Source organism: Nanorana parkeri, unplaced genomic scaffold (assembly GCF_000935625.1).
Source record: "Nanorana parkeri isolate BGI_ZX_2015 unplaced genomic scaffold, ASM93562v1 scaffold1468, whole genome shotgun sequence".
Classification (NCBI taxonomy): domain Eukaryota; kingdom Metazoa; phylum Chordata; class Amphibia; order Anura; family Dicroglossidae; genus Nanorana; species Nanorana parkeri.
In genome coordinates this window covers 106,246-129,285 of record NW_017307736.1, presented here as the reverse complement: position 1 = coordinate 129,285, position 23,040 = coordinate 106,246, and the positions used below count along the sequence as shown (strand labels likewise).

Sequence of the window (23,040 nt, the reverse complement as noted above, 5' to 3'; positions counted from 1 at the left end):
TTGGACCTGAGCCCAGGAGACTCATATTTCAGCATACTATTCCTGTGGAGCCCATGGAACCAAAAACACTCTGAAAAAGCTGCCCAAAATATTTATCACATCTCCAGCTAACACCACCAAGGTTCCGCTGTGATTGGCTGGGCTGATGAGTATTTAGAACATCACACGTCAACACAGACTATTGGAGCATTCTGAACAGCACCTGGCAGAGACAGCAACATACTGACGTTTAATACACTCCAAATCTGAAGGAAGGATTGGGCGACCTGCAGCCTGACTGCTTTCTCCACACTTTCTCCACACAAAACAAATACATTATCAAAAAATAATTTTAGTTATAGCTAGGGATGCACCGATACAGATACTAGTATTGGTATCCGTGCCGATAGCGAGTATTTGGTTGAGTACTCACCCAAATGCTATGATACCTCCGATACTGGAACGTCCGGTCAGAGGGAGTTCACCCTCTGACCACAAGTGCCGAGGGAGCAAGGAGCCAGCTTCCTTTCCAATCAGGAAGCCAGGTGGTGGGTTATGACCTGCCTCCCGGCTTCCTGATTAGCTAGGAAGCCAGCTTCCCTTGTTGCTAGGAAGCCTGGCTTCCTAACCAATCAGGAAGCCGGGCAGCACTAATGACTCACCTCCTGGCTTCCTGATTGGTCAAGAAGCCACGCTGCCTAGAAACAAGTGAAGCTGGCTTCCTAGCCAATCAGGAAGCGGGATGTGGGTCACGACGTGCCGCCCGTCTTCCTGATTGGCTAGGAAGCCAGCTGCACTTGTTGGTGGGCAGCCTGGCTTCCTGACCAATCAGGAATATAGGTGGCACGTCATGACAAAAAAACTATTGGTACTCGTACTCGATACAGAAAACCGGTATCGGCGCATCCCTAATGGTAATGGAACAGTCAGATGGTGCAATCCTTTGGGTTCATTTATACATTTTCTTTCTGTGTTGCGTGTCATTAAACACCAACACATGAAACCTCTATCTGTCTCCAACAATTATATAAAATGCATGACTGAGTAATTGTCTAATATCACATAATTGAAAACTAGTCTGGACAGGAAGGGGACGTAGCATGCCGCTCCTCTGGTGGTTCAAGAGACAAATCCTAAGAAATGTGCTTGTATTGCAGACATGTACTGAATATGTTTTCTTTCCCTTTGTCCATACACTGTAAGACATTTCTCTAGTTGTGGATGGAGGGGGAGAGCTAACATTTCTTTCAGATTTTTATTTCTCTCTGTAACTCCATTGGGTAGATTTCACTTATTTCCTGTCCTTGTGACAACAGGACAAGTAATGGGGGGTGGGGCGTTGTCACTAGGTCATGAAGCATGGACAGTAATACAGATATTGTGAGTGCACTCACACCACACACCGGCACACACATGTAATATACGTACATTAACGGGTGATGTGTGGTGGGAGCGATCCTTTATTGTTGGTTAGCAAGAGAATTAACCTTTTGATGGCAGTGGCTCAATCTCATATGAAAACAATCCAAATTAGGTGCTTTTCATAAGAGTTAAATCCCTCCCCAAAAGAGAGGACAGATAAAGTTACGGAGATGATGTGGCGTAGATCCATAATCCGGTGTTTAGCGTGTACCTGGAGGGACACAATGTATCGCCTTCTATCTGACATCACAAGAAACAACGTTACCTCGAAATACAGGACTCTGTGACATATATTTCTGATGGGGGAGATATTGTGAACATTTTTCTTGATTTAATCCCCATCCCTTCCCCCCAATATACAGTCAACAGGGTCATCGGCCAGCACAGGAAAACCTATCAAAGAAAATCGCAGAGATATTTCCTGGAACTGTTCACTGCTGGAACTCAGAAACAATGAACCCTTTTATGACTCAACACACAGCACAGCATCACAGCTTATGTTGTTTTAAATTTGCATTTAAAGTATATGTAAGGTCAAACTTTTTAGTGTTGGATGTGTACGAAGGGCTTAAGACTCCTGTCCATTTATTTTTCCTTGTGTCCCATGGTCCTGCAGAAAAAAACAGCAAATGAGAGGAATTCTTTCCAAAATGAGGGAAATTTCCCAAAACTCCCCCCCCCCCCCCCCCCCCCTCTCCTATACAGACACACACACCTCCTGTCCTGGTTATATTCGGCCAGTGTTCCGCAGCTGCTTTGCTTCCTTTGTCACTCACATTCGACCTGAAGATCATCCCCAGCCAGTGGCCTAAACACCACAGATTGTTCACATTTCATCAAACAACATTTGACGAACAAATACTGATACATTTATTGTTTTCAAATATAAACAAACAACAATTGCCATATAGATGAAACAAACAATAAGAGGATTTGATTTAGTGCTAACAGATGAACACATTCAGACTAATACATACATTTTCCTTTCTTAGATGAGCCAATATTAACTTACCCAAATAATGCAAATGTTAGATTTTTTTTTAACATTTCCCCTAACTGAATGTTCATCTGCCACCAAGATTTGATTTGGTACCCGTTGCATAGCAATGTTCACATTTAAGACAAGAACATTTTATCAGCTCCATTCACACCGCTCCCAGTGATTTATACATAGCAGGGATGTGCTGTCAGGGGAGGCAGAGCCTCACCTAGTATTATGGAAGAAAAAGACATGAAGCTGACAGCTTTTTCTCCATTCAGATCGGCATCTAACAGGTTACACAGCAGGAAAATCCTCCTTACTGTGTAACCTGTCGAACATGCAGCCCATCCTTAGTTTAGATACACTGTAATTGTGACCAACATGTCTGTGTTTATTTTTAGGTAAGATATAAAATGGAGGCTCCTGTGTGTCTGATTGAAAACCTTCAAGATGGAAGATTTAAGGTCAACGATGAAGCCGTAGATATCTTGTCTAAGATCAATCAGCCATTGGTTGTGGTGGCCACTGTTGGAATGTACCGTACTGGAAAGTCTTATATGATGAACAAGTTGGCTGGCTTTCAGAAAGGTGAGAAGACAGATCTATGATATGTGCAAAATAAAATAAAAAAACATATGTAGTACATCTCCACCGTGCATGCACATTCCTCGCTATTTATCCATTTAAAGAAACTGCAAGTACAGGAATATACCTTGTCTGCCAGAAATGCACTCAGCTCCCCATTTACAGTTCTAAGCTGACAACACTGTGTGCATTTACTAGACTGCAATAAAAAAATGAAGGAGCCAGCCCTGCCCAGTTGTCTTTTGCTTAACTACAGAATCTCCCCTATCTCCACAACATAAGAGGAGTGGTTCATAGTCCAAGTTGAGAACTTGGAGGGCTGATTAGACTCCTTGAGATAACACAAGAAGAATGAACAGAACACAGGACAGCTCTGAATTTTAGAAAGGATCAAAATGAATTGTTTTCACTCATTGATCAGATACAATCTCTAACCTTGACTATTCCTTCTCCCTGGCCTACCTCTTCACAGGCTATCCCTCTTCAGTCTACCAAAAATGCTTCTGCTAGACTCATCCACCTCAGTGGCCTCCACCCCTCTCTACCAATATTTTTTTTTTAAAGTATGCCAATTATACATGATACTCAGTGCTATAGCACAACTAAGGGGGTTATTCACTAAAGAGCCGAAGGATCTAGCCATAGCTTCGGCTGATCTTTCAGCTCTCTTCAGCCGCCTGAGCCCTTCATTCAGTCGAACCAAACGGCTGCTGTACTGTCTAGTAGAAATGAAATCTCACCAGCACACCAGAATCCTTTTAGGAAGGTCAAAAGATAATTTTTTGAACAATTGTCAGATGGAAAACAAGCGCTTTCGGGACCACACAGGGTCCGTCCATCAGGCTCAAGATCGTCGTAGATGTCGATGTTGAGCCTGATGAAGGGACCCTGTGTGGTCCCGAAAGCGCTTGTTTTCCATCTGACAATTGTTCAAAAAATTATCTTTTGACCTTCCTAAAAGGATTCTGGTGTGCTGGTGAGAATTCTTTTCTAAAAACCTATGTTCCATCCGCAGTCATTCCTAGCACCCATTCCCATCATGGGGATCTCCGGTAAGGAGTGCAACAAGATCTTCTCTATATGATGTATGGGCTATTCACAATATTCACAATAGCTCGTATAGCAGACCGAGACAGACGAGCAGCTCAGCCGAGCGGAAGGCATATGCCTCAGTTCAGCTGAGCCGTAGCGGGGCGACCGGTCTGCAAAGCAGACCGTCTTCCCCGCTGTTAAAAATAACTGGGTGGAGCCAGACTTAATGCTGTATATGTATTTTTCATGTAATGACAGGTCAGTGCCCCTTAGATCTGAGGACACTGGGCTATCGTTTGATGACAACCGGGTGGAGCAAGACATGATGTCACCGCTAGCTTCACCCAATACTTTATATTTGTTATAATTATTTTATTTTTTAAATAAAAAGACTTGTCAAAAACTGACTTTCTTGTTTGTTCAAGTAAAGGACTCATTTACAAGGAGGGGGGAGGCATCTGGTTGCCCCTTTTGTAAAGTGGTACCCTGATGTGAATAGGCCCCCCTGCCTGCACCCGCACAACCAACACTCCAGGGCATGTGGGGAAGAGGCCCTTGTCCAGGTCAGCACGGGGACAAGGTGCTTTTTCAGGGGGGACCCAGAGGGCATGTGGCCTGGTATGGCAGGGAGAGGGGTGCTCGCTCGTCCACCCCCTTTCCTGTCCTGCCAAGCCTGTGTCTGTAAGGAATCTTAGGGGGAACTCATGTTTTTTATTTATCTCCATTTTTTTGGGTTGGTGTTCCTCCTTAAAACTGCTACCAGACCTAAAGGGCCTGCTATGAATTTGGGGGGAACCCCACACACTTTTAATTATTTTAACATGGTGTCCCTCCTAATATTCCTACCAGTCCTCGAGTGCCCCACAATGTTTTTTTTTGTTTTTGTTTAGATATATTTTAAATTGTTATGTGAACATTTTATTTTAATTTCTTATTTTTACGTTTATTTAAATTATTTTTCTATCTTTTTTTTTCTTCTTTTGTTTACATTTTTTTCTATTCTACTCCCTCGGAGGTACCGAGCAGAATAGCCGAGCCAAAGGCTGCTCAGCGGCCTTCGGCTATTTACTTACTGCCGTTTGGCCCCTATGGGAATATGAGAATAGGGACGAACGGCAGCGAGTGAGCTGCCGGAGCTTCGGCTCAGTCGATCGAAATGTTGAATCGGTTGAATCAAACTGCCTCCTCACAGGGCATGTTCGGCTGATGTATGGCTGATTTCAGCCGATGTACCGCTAAAATCAGCCGTACGAAGCAGAAGTGACTACCCAACGCTGTTCGGCTCACTTCACTTCGTGTTGGTTATTCACTCGGATGCCTTTGGCAGCTTAAAGAATAACCCTCTAAATGTTGTCTACTTTGGGAGAAGGGATCATTCACACTATGCAATAGGGTGGAGTTCGATGCTAAGTTAAGGTGCGGTAAGCACGTATTTTTCTATGTGCTACCACAGCTCTTAAACATGAATGCCTTTAATCTACTGTAAGAACTAACATTTGTATCTGGGTATATCCTTTGGTTTCAGGTTTCGAGCTGGGTGCCGCTGTGCAAGCAAAGACCAAAGGTATCTGGATGTGGTGTGTCCCCCATCCCACTATGAAAGACCACGCATTGGTCCTGCTGGACACAGAAGGTCTGGGTGATGTCCAAAAAGTAAGTTTTGACTAAATTCCTCTTTAGTAATTGAAATAGATGGTGAAGTCATATTGGTTCCCTCCTCACTGTATCCATTATAGACCACTCTACACAAAGATCATACAATTAAAAATAATTCAGTTATGGCAGCATGCTGATGAGCTTAAAGCTAAACTCTAGGCAAATCTAAAGCCACACAATTTGCTTGTTTTATATTCAGTAAATATCATTAAATGTCTTCATAATCACAATTAAAAAAAGTTCTCAAATTATTATCTTTATATTAAATTTCAGCAATTCTTTCCAAATTTTTTTACTGTCCAGTCACCAGCCTGAAGTAGGTGGGTGACCAAGCTGTATTGATAATGTGCAAAGAAAACTAAATTTAGAGACCTGACTGTACTGTCTACTAAGGGTGTCCGAATAATAGTAATATTAGTTCTTGGCAGGTAAATCAGATCACATATACAGTTGTGTATTTAAATGACTGTCCCTTTAAAGATTAACTTTACCCTTATCTGCAAAATAACAACAAACACACCTTTAGAAATGTTTAGTAATGGCAATCTTCACACACATACTTCTAGATAATTCCCCGGCTTTGTATTCTTTGCATTCCTTATTTCTTTTTTCTTCCTCAGTCTTCTCACAGCAGCCATGTTTACTAAAGGCAGATTACTAGATCTCACTTTACTTCCTGGAACTCTGGTACATGTGACCATGCACAACATCTCAGGGGAGGAAAATGTCTTTCCCTGAGATGAGATTTCCCAGCAATGCTCTTCTGATGTAACTTTCCCAGGATGCAATGCTTTGGCACTTACATAATTTGTGCCAGAACTGGACCAGGAAGTAGATGAACTCTATTTGTAAGTAAATGAAAAACAAATTTGTTTTAACCACTTGCTGACCGGAGTATACCCCCACCCCCCTCCCCTTCATGTTCCGGACATTTTTGCACTCATCAGTTCAGTGTTATCAGTGACTAATGGCCCTGGAATTATTGCTCACACTCTGACCTCCACGTAGTAACATGTGCTACGTAATGGGCGTATTCTTCTTTTGGAGGGATGAGGGACTTAAAAAAAAATTGTTGTGGGTTTTTTTTGTGTGCATATTGTAATTTTTTGACCAATTTTTTTTACACTTAAATTTACTGTTATCACATAGGGAGATAAGAAGTCCCCTATGTGATATCAAATTACAGTGACAGGTCCTCTTTATGGAGACATCAGGGGTCTCTAAGAACCCTAATGTCACCTAGGGACCCCCAAAGAAGCTGATGAAGCAGAAATCTGCGTCACCATCTTCTCTCCTGCTTCTGTAGCCGTAGAGTGACCCTGAATGCAGAAAGTGCCCTGCCGGTCCCGGATCGGGCACAGAGCACGGGATCACGTCAACGGTGGCGGGGGAGAGGTAAGGGGAGGGGGGAGCACAGGAAGGTACCACATATAAGCGATTGGACCGCCTGTATGTAAACAGCCATCACTGGCTGTTTCAAATGTTGGTAGTTTCCTGTTCGTGTGCAGGGGCACAAAGGACGTTTTAAGACACCCACACGCTGCAAGAAGGCTTCCTTCCGGCTGTTTCCCAATGATCTGTGGATTGGAGGTGGTTAACTAATGAATATAAGATGATTTATAAGAGCTGTATGCTGATGTTATTGTAGCGCCCGTCACCTTTTGTGAAGTGCTTACTATATATTTAGTGATAGCCAGGGCTGTAGGCAGCCTGGCTGAATTTGTAGCAGTCAGCACATGGTTAATCCCAGGTGTCTAACCTTGTCTGTGCCCCCCTGGGCGGAGTGAGACTCTGTCACATTGTAGGACAGCCAATGGGTGACACTGTGATGTGTACAGGGCAGCAGCCAGTTACTGGGCTTCTTGTAGCCAGTGGTGCCTGCTGACAAAGGGTACATATATTAGTGGGGGTACCATGTGCTCACTCTCTTGCCTGGACCAGCCATGGACTAAGGTTGGGTCCTGTTCAGCCTGCCCTCAGGCTAGGCCGAGGCCTGGGGGTGGGAGTTGGCCGAGCTGCTGAAGGAGAGGTCTCCTTGGAAGCTTGAAGTCAGGAGAATGCCTGAAAGATGGAAGAACCAGGACCAGTGACCTTGAAGTGCCTTGGATTGGTATGGACTTCAGAGTGGGGTCAGTGTTCTTCATAGCTGGTGAAGATGTACTCCCTTGGGATAGAATCCTGTGAGTCTGGAGCTAAGGAGGCCTGTGCACCTAGACCCTATACCCTCTCTCCCTTATTAGAAGTGAATAAACTGTTTAACCAGCATCCCACAACTGGAGCGGACCTCAATTTATGGGCACAGGAAGAGGGCGGTTGATGCTAATGGGGCAGTTGGAAATCTATCCCTGACTAGATATGGACCTGTTCATCCAGCGGCTCCTTCGGGGGTGAGCGCTACATTATATTTAGTAAAAGGGGGTAAATATCCACTTTAAGAACACAAGTATTTTAGAAGCAATTAGTCATACAGAAGACACCAAAATATACAAATCATTAGTCATCAGGACCTGTTACATGTATAACTAATGTGTCTGGTATCTGTGTTATAAGCAGTACAATGAAGAAGCAAAATGTCACCAGTAGAAGAAAATTGGTCAAGTAAACGTCTTTTATTGACACTTATTGTCACATTGCGGGTCCCCTTCATCAGGCACAGTATGACAAAAGTGCAATAATTCACAAAGATTATATAGAGACACACCAGCAGTTTGCGTATAATGATTTGGAATTATTGCACTTTTGTCATACTGAACCTGATGATGGGGACCCTGCGTGGCCCCTAAACGTCGCCATCAATGTGACAATATGCGTCAATAAAAGACGCTCACTTGACCAGGTTTTTTTTTTCCGGTGTGCTGGTGACATTTCACTTCTTCATTGTTCCCAGAGGTGCCATCTGCAGGCATTTTAGCAACTATTTATTTGTTTATTTATTATTACAGGTATTTATATAGCACTGACAATTTATTATTACAGGTATTTATATAGCATTGACAATTTACCCAGCGCTTTACATAGTCCCTGCCAGGGCTGGATTAAGAGCATCACGGGCCTGGTGCTGAGGATTTCGTTGGGCCTTTTTATGGAAATGGTGAAAGTCACCGGGGCCCTCTTCCTCCTCTCCGGGCTGTGATTTGTAGTCTTTTTACAGCTTGGAGTCAGTGGTGGAGCACCTGGGCCCGGTTGCAGCTGTGAACCTGACAGATCTGCCACTGGCTTCAAGCTGTAGAGGGACGACAAATCCCAGTAATACATTACACAGAAATGCAGAATACCACCAGCTATAGAAAACTACAAATCAGAGCAATAAATTATACAGAAATGCAGAATCATACCACTAACTATAGAGGACTACAAATCCCAGTAATGCATTACAGAGCAATGCAGAAATACCCCCAACTAATACAGGACTACAAATCCCAGCAACACATTGTAAAGCACTGTAGAATAAAACCATCAGCTTTAGAGGATTAAAAATCCCAGCAATACTTTATACAGCAATGCAGAATAATATGAAGCTACATACTCTGTGTTGCTCCGGGTTTGCAGCCTGATGTCTCCAGGGTATCAGGAAACCTGTGCAGGGTTTAAGGGGGGGCTGTGCAGGCTCTCAGGGGCTGATATGCCTGAATAGAGGGCTGCAGCTGCCTGGTCGCGTCCAGGGGCCCTCTATTCAGCCAGCCTGGCTGCGATTTGGGTCGGGCCGAGGCGGCCCGGCCGTGATTCAGGTCGGGCCAGCGGGTTTGGGTTGGCCTGGCCTATTTGCAGGAGTGGCTGGAGCTCCACCCACCCCTATGTTGATCTGTCCCTGGTCCCTGCCCTCAAGGAGCTTACAATCAAAGGTTCCTATCTCACATGCATACATACAAAGGCCAATCTAGACAGGAGCCAATTAACCTAACTGCATGACTTTGGAGTGTGGGAGGAAACCAGTGTACCCAGAGGAAACCCACACACAGGGCTGCCGTTAGGGGCCCGGCCCGGGCACCTTACATTAGAATCGGCCGTTCAAGTGACAGGCCAGGATGTGGCCGGGCCCCCCGCAGCACCGGAGGAGGCCGGGCCCGCACGCTCCATACCCTCACCTGGGATGCCTCCTATGGTGTCCTCAGGGGGTCTCTCCACTGTACATTCGTTTTTAAAGCTGGCAAGCGCCCACATATCATTTAATATATTGCCAAACAGGCAATATATTGAATGAAAATTATTCCCTGGTGGTCATCAAGTGGGGAATCAGCATGATCTGCACCTCTTGCTGATGCAGATCATACTGATCGCTCCCTCGTGGTGCCTCTGCTAACAGGCAGGGATCGATTAGTATGCCTGCTCAGCCAGAGTGCAGATCATGACACTGATTCTCCACTGAAGCCCAGGGATGAAGCCTCCCTTCCTGCAAAACAGGTAAGCAGGAGAGGGGGACGTTTTTTAAATAACTATTTTAATTGTTAATGTGTGTGTGTGTGTGTTTTTATTGTGTGTGTGTTTTAATGAATGTGTGTGCTTTTTTTTTTTTTAATGAAGCTATGTGTGTGTTTTTTAATGAGTGTGTGTGATATGTGTGTGTTTCATTACACGTGTTTTTTTTTTGTTTGTTTTTTCTTTAACCGCTTCCCGCGGGGTTCGCGTAATTGTAGGGCACAGGATTGCAGGGCACATTCTGCCTGCAGTGCGTTCCGGTGTGGTGCGGTCACAATGTGCCCTGCGATCCCGTGTGGGTGATCGCATTGTGGCCGGAGGGCGTGGCTATGGCGCCATTCACTTCAATGGCCCGCCACTCCCCCTCCTACCCAGCAAAAATTGAGCCTGAGGAATCAGGCCGGGATGCACTGCAAGTGGTGTGGACAACCCCTTAGAGCCAGAAGAAGAAGCTGGTGAAGCAGATCTCTGCTTCATCAGCTTCTTTGGGGTCCCTAGGTGACATTAGGGGTATGAAAAACCCCTGATGTCTCCATGAAGAGGACCTGTCACATTTATATGTGCTATTACATAAGGGGCGTTTTATGTGATAGCAATAAAGCTGAGTGTAAAAAAAAGGTAAAAATTGAAGTAACATAAAAAAAAAATTAAAATGCAAAAAAATATTTGTTTAAGTTTACCCTTTCCACGCACACACATACAACACAAACCTGCGTCGGATGCGCCTACATGCAAAAACAAAAATTATGCCACACATGTTATGTATCGTCGCGAGCGTCGCAGTGAGAGCAATAATTCTAGGCCCATCAATCACTGATAGCACTAAACTGATGAGCCGTAAAAGCATTTAAAGCGTCGCCTATGGGAAATTTTGGTTATTGTAGTTTTTGGCGGTTTCATGGACGCGTGACATGTTTGGTATCTATTTGCCCGGCGTGACCTCGTCTTTTATATTGTACCAAAAAAATTAGCCATTATATTCTGATTCTGTGCACTAAATTTCATTTTAGTGTATTTTATCCTAAAAATACAGGTTTGATAAACATTTGCGCAAATACCATGCAACATAAAAAATTGCAACTAGTATCTTTTTATTCTACAGGGCCTCTGCTTTCAGAAAATATATCATTATTTGGGGGTCCAAAGCTGTTTTCTACCCAAAAATTCAGATTTTATCATGTGTTGAATTGTATTGTGACTGTAATGTCTGCCTTATATTGTAAAGCGCTGCACAAACTGTTGGCGCTCTATAAATCCTGTATTATAATAATAATAATGTGTGTGCAACTGTAAGAAATTGCTCCTGGCAGCAAGTGGTTAATGAGTGTAGAAATATTTGTATATGTGTTTGCCTATTTTGTCTGAGGCGGTGATGATGCTGAACATTTTTTAAACCCGAGCGCCCGAACTGCAACGCAATACTAAAGTTATTTTCAGAGTTGGCACTTTGAGATAAATATATTGATTTTGTGTCGCAGTTTGGGCACTCGGGTTCAAAAACATTCGCCATCACTATACTAGTCTGACAGCGACGCAGACGAGTGGCCAGAGGTAGCGGGGGATCACGTCACTTCCGGCCAGTCCGGAGGCAGAGGAGGCCAGGCACCAGCAGCAGGTAAGAGGAGCTGGGAGGGAGATGCAGCCCCAACTAGCCCACCTGAGACCCCTGCAGAGCCCACCATAGAGAGTCTCGGATGAGCTGTGCAGCATGTATGGTGTGCTCTGGAGGGTCACTTTCAGGTGGGCTGTGTGGGGTCTCAGGTGCGTCCTGTGTCCGGCTCGTAACTAAGCCCAGAGTCCGGCGCACTGGGGGGGCCGGCCTAAAGCCATGTAAGGGGCCCCGAAATTTCTGAAGGCTGCCCTGCCCACACAGCACAGGGAGAACATGTTAACTCCTTGCAGATAGTGACTGGGGATCCCCAGTATAAGGATGAAGTGCTAGCCACTATGCCACTGTTACGGGTAGTTTCCAGTCAGGAGTGCGTTGAGATACCTATTGGTATAAACAGTATAATGTCTCAATAGTTAATGAGAGTCCCTTTAAAGAGAAGAAGTGTTTCTGCTTTAGATGTCCAGTTACCAAAGTCCTCTCACTGTGCAAGCTCTCATTTTTCATATGACTGTGATCAGCCTTAACACATAAGCAGTAAACTCCAAGTAACATGGGGACATTGTTGTTTTACAGGGAGACAAGAAAAATGACATAAAGATATTTTGTCTGTCTGTCTTGCTGAGCAGCATGCTGGTCTACAACAGCAGAGGAACCATCGATGAAGATGCACTTGAGAAGCTGCGGTATCCTTTACAATCCAGTAACATTTAAAGGCAGGTTAACGGCAGGCATATTGGAGTGTAGCTCTTCTGGGGAGTAGACGAGTTGTAATATGTGACCCTAAACCCTGCATAGAAGCAATTGTGTCCCAAAATGTGAAAGTTGGTAAAACCAGAGCATCATAGCTGTCGGTATAATTGACATATCATGAATATTTCATGTTTACGAAATGTTTTTTAAACACTCAGAAAGCTTATTGGAAACAATTTTAGTTTTGTTCCTGTGCAAATGGTTCATGTCCGCAGATACATAATGGAATCAGCGTCGGGCTTTGTTCACCTCGCTGTATGTGAACTTCTTATCAATATATCCAATTGTGTCACCCAGCGCAAAGGTTTGCTAAGGCAAGCGACTAAAGGATTTATTTCTGGAAGAAGACATAGGAAGAAGACCTAGCAAAGCTTGCTGGAACTCTTAACTCTGCAATTAAAACAAGTACAATTTACTAAATAAAAATATCTTAATGGTTTTTAGAACTTATTCCACTTTTTACAGAATTCGGGCTATATCAAATGACATGTAAACAGAAAAGAATCCCGGACATTGATAGTGAAGTAACACATGTATGCAAACATTTGGGGTGTTAAAGCAACTTTGTAGTTTGGCTAAAGATGCTAATGCCATTTCTGAGCAAAAACAAATACAACCAAACCTCCCCCTTCTTATCTCACCGAGTCCGACTAATTTCAAAAACTGAAACATATGAAAACTCTTAAAGCATTTTTTCACTTCCCACTGTCACATAACCCTCAATGGTGCCTCTTTCAGTAATGGAGACCGGTAATTAGAACCAGCACCCTCGCCCACCAACCGGATTTGTTGCCCCCCTCAGACTCTGTTAACGGCCAGTGGGAAGCATCCACATCAAAGGGGCATGATGTGAGCACTCAAAAAAGGACACTCCCAAAAAGAAGTATCAGAACCCAGCCTGTCATGTGACTGTGATGTCAGGTAGGTACTTAGTAGTGGTTTTTTGTTTTGTTTTTTTTAAAGGAATTCTAATAATTAGTTAGAGGGATACTAGCAAAAAAGGGTAAGGGTGAGTGTGGGGGAGGGGATTAACACACAAATGAGCTTTAAAGAAATACCACCATGTGCCAGATGGTACCTTTAAAGTGGACTTCTACTTTACCTCTGCAGTTTACAGTAACAGGCTCACTCTAATGTCAATCCCTGCAGCAACACATACTCACCTTTCCTTTGCTCCATTCAGGCACCAGGAATGAAGAACATACCGTGTATTTCCAGTATGTGACACTTTTTTTACTTTCTAAGCCTGTAATAAATACATATACATAAATTATAGGTATTGTACACTAGCTAAAAGAAAAATGAAATGTTAGTTAAGAAAAATAAAAACTTAAAGGAGAACTATGGGGTTAGGGCTTTCCCCCATAGTTCTCCTTAGGGTGACGGGAGGACACAAACTAGCATCCTCCCGCCACCCTAGGCTCAGTATATAGGGAGCTGATGCTCGCGGTATACTGAGACGCCGCAGCTGAAGCGGATCCCGACAGTTGTGCCGGGATCAGCCCAGCTGCGTGAGTGACAGCTGGTTCTTCCTATCTAGAGGCAGAGCCAGCTGTGCCCGCCCCCTCCCCCTGTCCGTTCCGCCAGTCAGCGCTGGAGGATCGGAGCGGGGAGGGGGGAATCCAGCCCCTCCCCTGTCTCGGCAGAGAGCCGTGACAGGATCGAGAGGTGAGCGAACGCCGGTATGTGTTCGCTCATCTACTGAGCCGACCTGTGACAGTCTCATTGTCACAGGTCGGCTAGAACTATGAGGTGAGTGAAAAGCACCCCCCTCATACTTCTCATTTAAAGCAGAACCTAACTTACCTCCCCTTGTTCCATCATTGGTGCCGACATCTTCTCCCCGGCAAACTTCCAAGTGTCGGGTCTTCGGCCATCTTGATTGACCAGCAGGGGAATGAAGGAACTGCCACACATGTACATGACCGTTCATTTGCCCCGGCACAGAGGTGTACTGAGAATGTACCATAAGCTGTGCATGTTCAGAATACATTCTGAAGAAGAATGAGAACAGGCAAATTAGAAAATGAAAGTCAAAACCATTATTATCATTTACCTTTAACTCAGTGTTTAAACATATAAAGTTTATTTAATTAGGTATTTTAGACAAAAAAACGACCACTGATACAATCTCATGATGAATATGGCAACTTTTTCCTGACTCTGTGTCACCTTCCAACTGCTGCTCTGCTTCACTTCCTAGTTGCTGAATCCACTTCTTTAGCTGAAGATCCCAACAATGAAAGGAATTTGTGAGCCTCAGAGGTCACCTGAGTATGAAACATGCCATAGACTTGTATGCTGACCATTAGACATTCTTTTTGGATTGTTCAGGGTTGTGGATTAATGTACAGAATCTATGAAGGTAAAAATGTGACTTGTACAACCTTAACTCAAAATTAGTTTTGTGGGGGAGCTGGCTGAGCTGATTAAGGTAAAATCTAAGGATGATGAGGATAACGAGGATAACGAGGGTCAGTTTTCTAGACACTTTCCTGCATTAATCTGGATGGTGAGAGATTTCACCTTGATGCTGGAGTTGGATGGAAAGGAGATCACAGAGGATGAGTACCTGGAGAATGCCCTGCTACCTCAGAAATGTGAGTTATATGACAGCAACTGCTGCCAGTTTTATATCATTGGGTCATTAATGTCTCTGAATGCTTTTATGTAATAAATGGCTGTATTGTCAGGTTCTTTGTTTAGGATCTGGAGTAATTTTTAACTGTGAAGTCAAGGTATTGGTGATGTCCGCATGTGGCCAAGGGTTTTGGGAGGTGGGTTTAGGAAGTGGTTGGAGTCAATCCAAGATCCAAGCTGGGGAGTCTGTCCAAGGGAATATTGAAGCTGTGACTGGTGAACAGTTCAGGAAGGTGCTGCCCACAGGTTCATGGTAGTGCAGGTGCATTGCCCTCCAGCAACCAATCACATTCACAATCACTTTCCTTCTGCGGCTGTCAATTTCCAGTAAAGGTTTGACTGCGCTTTCCTGGAAGCTCATACAGAAACATTTTAAAGTGTATGTAAATACTTTTTTTGGATAGTGTAGGTAAGAGTTAGATCCGATGTCTGATTCTTATTACTTTTAGTGCCGCCTTGGGTCCTAATGACCATTGTCACCAAAACAACAACTGAGAGAAAATCCAAAAATGTTGAGTTGTCATTGAAACATGAAGTGAAAGGGATTTAGGACATCTCTCTAAGATCAGAGTTCTGTTCACTTTAAAGAGAATTAAAGAGAGCGGGACACAAAAAGTATTAACGTTACATATTCTTTAATATTTACACTTTGATACATGCCCCCCCACCCCCACCACCACCACCACCAGTATGATTTTTGAAAACTGCAACAGTTTCCATGTAAAAATAAACTATTTACAATGTCCTTTCTTCTTATAACTGCCTTTTTTTTGTATCTTTGAATATAAATGATTCTGTTTTTTAAAGGCGAGAGAACAGAAGAGACCTCAAAGATACAAGAGCGCAATCGCTGCCGAGATGCTATCCGGATGTATTTTGACTCCCGCAAATGTTTTGTGTTGGACCCTCCTTCTGGAGATAAAAAGGTTCTTCAGAGGATGGATGAGGTGCCAGAGGAAAAGCTGTCTCCTTACTTTGTGGATCAATGTCAGAAATTCCAAGAATACATTTACAAAAATGCTAAAGTTAAACACATAGATGACATCAAACCAGTGTCTGGAGAAAGTGAGTTTATCTGCCAGAGACAGAGGGACAGAAACATGGAGAAAGAATGGTAGGAAAACAAGAAGAACAGGGAGACAAGGAGAGTAAAAGGAGTAGAAGAGGCAAAGCTGAAGAGAAGGAAAAGGAGATTGAGAAGGACAGAAGAAGAGGGAGAAATGAACAGAGGCATAGAGAGAAAGAGTGCTAGAGATGGAGAGGAAGAGTGAAAGGGGAGAAATAAAAAAGGAGAAACAAGGAGGGGAAATCAAGAGAAGGGAAAAGAGGACACAGGGAGATGGAGAAGGGGGGAGGGGGAATAGATAGACAGGGGAAGGAAAAAGAGAGTGAGTGAAAGGAGAAGAGGGAGAGAATAGGATTTGCATACAAGCAGAGGAAAAAGTGAGAGAGCAGGAGAATGAAATCAGTATATAAGATAAAAGAGGGAAGTAGTGGAAGAAAGAGAGAAGGATGTAAAAGGTGAAGAGGGGAGGGTGAGAAGCAGAGGAGGAAGAAATGTATTTATTTATTACAGGTATTTATATAGTGCCGACAATTTACGCAACATTTTACATAGTTGCACATTCACATCAGTCCCTGCCCTCTAGGAGCTTACAATCTAAGGTCCCTATCTCACATGCATACATAGAGGGCCAAATGAGGAAAAAGAAGAAGGGAGGGAGAGATGGAAGGCCAAGTGAGGGTAGATCTATACTGATATATTTTAAGGACATTTATTACAGATGTTTTTAGCATGTATGCATGGGTACATCTCTAATGAATTATTTTCTCAGGGTTAAGCCTCTAAGGAGGGTTGTGTTTTTTATATAATATTGGTTGATATTTCTTACTAAAAAAGCTCCCCCAGCCTATGTTGTGGATAATGGCTGATTTTCTATATTATCTTTTGCATATTCCCTGTGTCTAGTACTGAGACAGCTAGTGTATAAATACACAGAGGCTACCACGTCTTCCAGCGTTGTGTATATGGAGGATGTAGTGATGAGTATATCTAAGATGGAGAATGAAGTGGCTGTCCAGGAGGCAACTGAGCACTATGAGAAGATGATGAAAGAGAGAGGACGATTCCCCACAGAGACTCTTGAGGAGTTTATGGAGCTGAGTGCTCAGTGTGAGGAAGAAGCTCTTCAGAAATTCATGAACAAGTCCTTCCGAGACTCTGAACTTCTTTTCCATAAACAGTTTATGGTGAGCATGCCTTCCGTTTGGAGGAAACAAACCTTGCTGTTTTTTCAGATCCTAATAAGTTCTGGTCTGTGTTCTGGACCCTGGAGATGTTGTAGTGCTCTGGGTGGGATAAACCTTCAATTTTTAGGTCCACATTTTACTTGGTTGCGAGACCTCATCATGAGTCCCAGCTATGCACAAGCCTTAACATATGTGAGCAGACAAATGCTCAGAGGTCTCTCTCTTCCATGGGAGCCTGCTACTAGGTTAAAGACTAACTGCTGACAGAACTCTAACACTTGTTTTGGGGAACCCATTAGAGGGTGTAGTCCAGTCCGAACCTACTGTATGTCACCAACACATGACTATATGCAGTTGCGATCCAACTGAGCCGTCACAAAGACAAGGTGATACCACTCTCAGGCTCACCCTACACAGAGATTTTCCAGCTTGTGGGACTACAATCTAAGGCCAGCAGACTGAGAGAGATCATTACTGGAGTTTGGTTAACCCTTTACACACCCAAGCAATAGCTGCTACCATGTGTTTTAATGGAAATACACATTATTCCTAGCAAATGCTGTGACAATTCAAAACGTAATGCCTGTGATGCCTTTGTACTTTCAGACAAGAATATGACAGGTTTTGCAGTAGAGTAGCACTCTTCACAGAGACAAGGATACTTTAAAGTCTTATTTAGAGCGTAGAAATTTGAAAAGATTGCTTTTTTAATAAAAGAATTTCGCCAGGAAAAACATACAGTAAAAGATGTTACAAAAGAGAGACAAATATAACAACAGTGAAATAAAAAGGAAATAAAACTGAGTACTTAACAAAGTCCTGGGTTTTATCAAACTTCAGACAATGAAGCAGAAGGTGGATCTGGATAGGACTCTTTCTCAAGGCAAGGCAGCAAAGGTTTTTTTTTGTTTTTTTTTAAAGACAAATGGAGCTTCTTTCTGGATAGTACAGGAGCCTCCTCTTTTGTTTTTCAAACAAAGTGCTTTGGCTGCCTTGCACAGCTACTTTTTTTTTTGGTCACTCTAGGGCTTGTCCCTGAGCCGGCCCCTAACCTAATCAGGATGAACCAGGGAGAGTGAAGCAGGGGGGCTGAGTGATTTATGACCTTTTCCTCTGCCCCTCCCAAACTGTCAGTTTAATATCAATAGCCATATTTCTGTATATTTACCTATTACCACTTGATGAACCATAGATTATTGTGTGCTATAGAATTAGCTTCAAAGAAACACCAAATTTGATGTAACTATGAGGTATGTCTGCCTCAGAAGGGTTATTGTTGGTCTTTAAACCTCTGGACCTTCTAGACCCACTGAGTCTGGTATGTTTGTTCTCAGGATCAATTTATATATATATATAATTATTAATGTATCATCCCCAGGTTCAAAGTTATGAATATTGAGTGAGTTTTGCCAGGGGTGAGGTAAGGGTCAGTTAGTTTGTTATATTAACTAGAGTAATTAATAATTAATTGGTGATCAGCTAGTTGAGGTTTACGATACCCTGCAATAAACAACCATTAGGGCTACTTCACCCAGTCATAATGAAGGCTTGAACAAAGAACTCAGGTGCTTAGTGCATTATTGTAAGGGCTATAAAGATCAAAGGGGCCAAATTAGCAGATATCTGGCGCTGGAATTTGAAGATGGCCTAAGCAAAATTATGGGCAGCCTGATGTATTTTGAACTAGTAATGCATTTCAGCAAAATGAGAGAATAATGGAATTTCAGGGCACCAATAGAGGGCACCCTGTCTATCAGGAAACAGCATGAGTATAAGTAGTGGCTCTGATGAGCTGGACAAACCTGCCTGTACTGCAAATATATATATATATACACCAAGATGTCACCCCTCCTCATGAATGAGTAAGGGGTAGTTGTTTTTACCCCTACTCATTCACCAAATTTAAATTCGGAATGAAACAAAACGTACACGTCTAATGTATATATATATAATCTAAAGCCACAGCATTTTTAGTTTCAGATAATGTAGAAAGCAGTTAGAGTGTTGATGCTGTCTTATCTTTGGGGCAAAAAGTTATATAAAATGTAACATTCTGGAGTAGTAACCTGAAGGGAGAGGTATAAAATGGAGTAAAATAATGTACTCTTTGATTCCTTGGGTAGCCAACCATAACAAACTGTGCCACTGGTAGTGAAATACAGTAAGAGGTCATTGGTAATTCACTGGAAGTAGGTACTTACCTTTTATATTTTTAACCACATATGACCCACCAACCTCACCTCCAACCGTTCTATTTCCAATCAGCGGAATATAGAGGAGAAAAAGAAGAAATTTTCCAGGATGAATGAAACGGCATCTCTCAAGTACTGTAAACAGCTAATCAAGAAGCATTCTAGAGACCTCGAGGACGCCTTGCAACACAAACTGTACTCCAAACCAGGCGGATACCAGAAGTTTCAGGAGGATATGGCACTAATAGTAAAGGGATACAACAGTGAACCGAGAAAAGGTGTAGAGGTAGGTGTATAACTAACCTAAAAGCTATTTTACATTAAAAAGAACCTGACTTGGCACAATTTGCATATAAACCCCAAAATAATTTCAGGAAGAAAACAACCATCTCCATGTTTATAAGATGATATCGCCACTAGTGATCAGACAAAAAGAGTTTTTTGTTGTGGCCCCTTCCCCATCCTCAGACTCCCAAACTTGTAATTTCTCTAAACAGATCCAATGTGGCTCCTACTGACGTACAATGATATTTATGGAAGACCATTTAAAATTGGGATTATCCAAGAAAACACAAATTTAGTCTTTAATTATATTTATATAGGGTAACTTAGGAAGGATAAGGAGGATGCATCCTTGAAAACTAAATTTTCGCCTACTTTTGTTTTACTCTGGCTCTTCATCTTGAGGGTCAGAGGTCATCTAAAGTCCAACAGTTGCTGTCTGAACTCACACACTGACTTTCAACTGCTGAGAATACACAAGCAGTTGGCAGGACAAACACTATCAGACTTTATGTGACCTTTAACACTCTAGTGTTACTCTAGTGCCACAGCCACTTTTGATTTGATGCACAGACATACCTAAATGTCTATGAATGTTCATCCTGTGTGACTTTATGCAGAAACAAACTTTTTTTTTTTTTCTCTTTACAAGTGTAAATAAATTTGAATGTTCTGAATTCAATATGGGACTATGGCCACTAGATAGAGCTGAGGAGCATAGAAAATGAATAATCATTTCCTATACTCCTTTAGTGCCATCTATTAAAAAAAACAAAAAACGAATGAACATTCATTTGTGCATATAATTTCACAGGATGAACATTCACAGATATTCACAGGGTAAAAGGGCAAAAAACAGAAAAGATGAGAATTAGTTCAGTAACTAGATACAAAATATATCTCCCCAATCAGCCGCACAAAACCGAGGTCCATAAAAATCCAACTTTATTGTTGTAAATTCCATGCAAAGTTCAAAGTACAAGGTACACACCAACATAGTATACCAGTGAGAGGTGCTGGAGTGGGAGAGATACTATGGTGGTGTATACCTTGTACTTTGAACTTTGCATGGAATTTACAACAATAAAGTTGGATTTTTATGGACCTCGGTTTTGTGCGGCTGATTGGAGAGATATTGTTTGACAAGCGGGAGCACACTGCAGCCCGCACCCGGTGTCTGTATTGATCTGCAGTCTGGGGGAATTGGAGCAGTGAGTCCTTTGCTTTTTGGATAGATACAAAATAAATCAAGACAAAACTGTGTGAAACAGCAACAAAGTAAGAGACCTGAAATTGTCCAGAAGCAATGCTTTGCAGCTCACCAATTTTTAGTCAACCATAAATACTTGCCCTAAAATATTTCTCCCACTCCAGCATGTGTGACACATACCTAATATGTGTTTCAGAATGGCACAGCTCGTAGTGGGACTACAGATCCCAGCAATACATTTACACGGCAATGCAGAACACTATATGAATTGGACTCTGGGCTTCGTAATGTGCCAGGCCCTGGGCTGCGTCGGGCTCTGGGCTGCGTAGAGCGTCGGGCTCTGGGCTGCGTAGCGCGCCGGACTCTGGGCTTTCACTCAGGTAGGTGTCCTCTTCTACCTGTATCATGGTTGGGGTCAAAGTAAAACTCTCATCCACCGCTTTGGCCATTAAATGTTTGGCATAGGGGATCACACAGCAGTCTACTAGGCTGACAAAGATCAGAATTCTTCTAGGATTGCGTTACCCGCTGTGGCTTTCCTGTACAGACTAGTGCAAAGGACCCCCTCCAAGTTCTTACACACCAGAATATCTTAACAACACCAGTAAAAATACTGGTGTTGTTAAGATATTAATAGTAAAAATATTAGTTGTATGAAACCCTGTAGATTGGTATATTAGTTTATACACTAGCGTAACTCCTCCCCCCTTTTTTTGTTGCATCTCTGGTATAATTCACGAACCGCTGATGGTTGTAATATATGTAATTTATCCAGTCACAATTTATACATTCTTTTTGACAGTAATTATGGGAATCAAGGACTCAAAACCTGCTTTTACCTGGTCTGGGACCCCCCTTGGGGGTCCCAGATCAGCAGAGATATCTGTAGTCTCATATGTCTGGCAGAGGATAGCTGTTTTGGTTGGGTCTGCTTAAGGATAGCAGCAATATCGTGCGGTGTCAGCAGAAGGAGTGGATGCGCTAACACTAAATCAGATGTCTTGTCCAGCAGCGCCTGTGCTGCAAACACAGCCTTCAAACAGGCAGGCCCCCCTCTGGCCACTGGGTCCAACCGGCAGGAGTAGTATCCTATTGGTCTAGTCTTGCCCCCATGAGCCTGTGCGAGGACCCCTGATGCATGGCCTTGTCTTTCTGACACGAAGAGTTTGAATGGTTTATCATAATCCGGTAGGCCCAAAGCTGGTGCTGTGGAGATTGCTCGTTTAAGCAGCATGAAGTTTTCCACGGATTCGTCAGACAGGGTGAATGGGATGGATTTGAGGTTGTCATATAATTGCTGCAAGAGGATGGAGGCATCAGGAATCCAAGATCTGCAATAGGAAATGAGACCAAGGAAGGCATGTAATTGTTTGGCAACCTTGGGCAATAGAATATTCTGGACCACCATGATTCGGTCTTCAGTGATATGGTGGGTGCCTTGAGAGATGCAATGGCCCAGGAATATAACCTTCTCAGAGCACCATTGAAGTTTGTCTGTGGAAGCTTTACACCCCTTTTTAGCCAGATATGTAAGCAGACTCTCTGCAGTTTCTTCAGCCAGGGACAGGGTGTCAGCACATAAGAGCAGGTCATCCACATACTGGAGCAGGGTAACTTCCGGGTGGACGTCTTGCCATGTGCTCAGGATCCTAGACATAACTTGTGCAAACTGACTAGGGGAGTTCTGGGCTCCCTGTGGCATCACTGTCCAGGTATATTGTTGGCCCTCGTTTGTGAAGGCAAACAGATACTGACTGTTGTAGTCCAGGGGAACACTGAAGAAGGCATTTGCCAAATCAATCATTGTAAAGAACTTGGCGGAGGGTGGGATACCCGAGAGCAGGGTGTGTGGGTTTGGCACGATGGGGGTGTCCAGCACTGTGGCTTCATTTACTGCCCTCAAATCCTGCACCATCCTATATTTCTCTGGTTCACCCTTTGGGGTCTTCTTCTTGACTGGGAAGAGGGGCGTGTTGCATGGGGAGGTGCAGGGTACCAGGGCCCCACTTTTCACCAGTGCTGCCACATGGGT

At 43.2% G+C, this 23,040-nt stretch overlaps 1 protein-coding gene across 1 annotated transcript; it reads left to right on the top strand.

The window, feature by feature from the left end:
* The first annotated feature begins 2,796 nt into the window (after positions 1-2,796).
* LOC108798412 (guanylate-binding protein 4-like) lies at positions 2,797-20,034 on the top strand. Its single transcript, XM_018570161.1, has 8 exons — positions 2,797-2,971; positions 5,526-5,653; positions 12,258-12,367; positions 14,838-15,034; positions 15,882-16,139; positions 17,044-17,324; positions 19,590-19,802; positions 20,014-20,034. The coding sequence occupies exons 1-8, from the start codon at positions 2,797-2,799 to the stop codon at positions 20,032-20,034; spliced, it is 1,383 nt and encodes a 460-aa protein (XP_018425663.1).
* The last annotated feature ends 3,006 nt before the right edge of the window (positions 20,035-23,040 follow it).

Bases quoted from the DNA above. Each gene is read 5' to 3' on its own strand.
- LOC108798412 (XM_018570161.1), top strand. From the start codon at position 2,797: ATGGAGGCTCCTGTGTGTCTGATTGAAAACCTTCAAGATGGAAGATTT. The intron at 2,972-5,525 runs GTGAGAAGACAG...CTTTGGTTTCAG, and splicing joins GTTGGCTGGCTTTCAGAAAG to GTTTCGAGCTGGGTGCCGCT. The intron at 17,325-19,589 runs GTGAGCATGCCT...ATTTCCAATCAG, and splicing joins TTTTCCATAAACAGTTTATG to CGGAATATAGAGGAGAAAAA.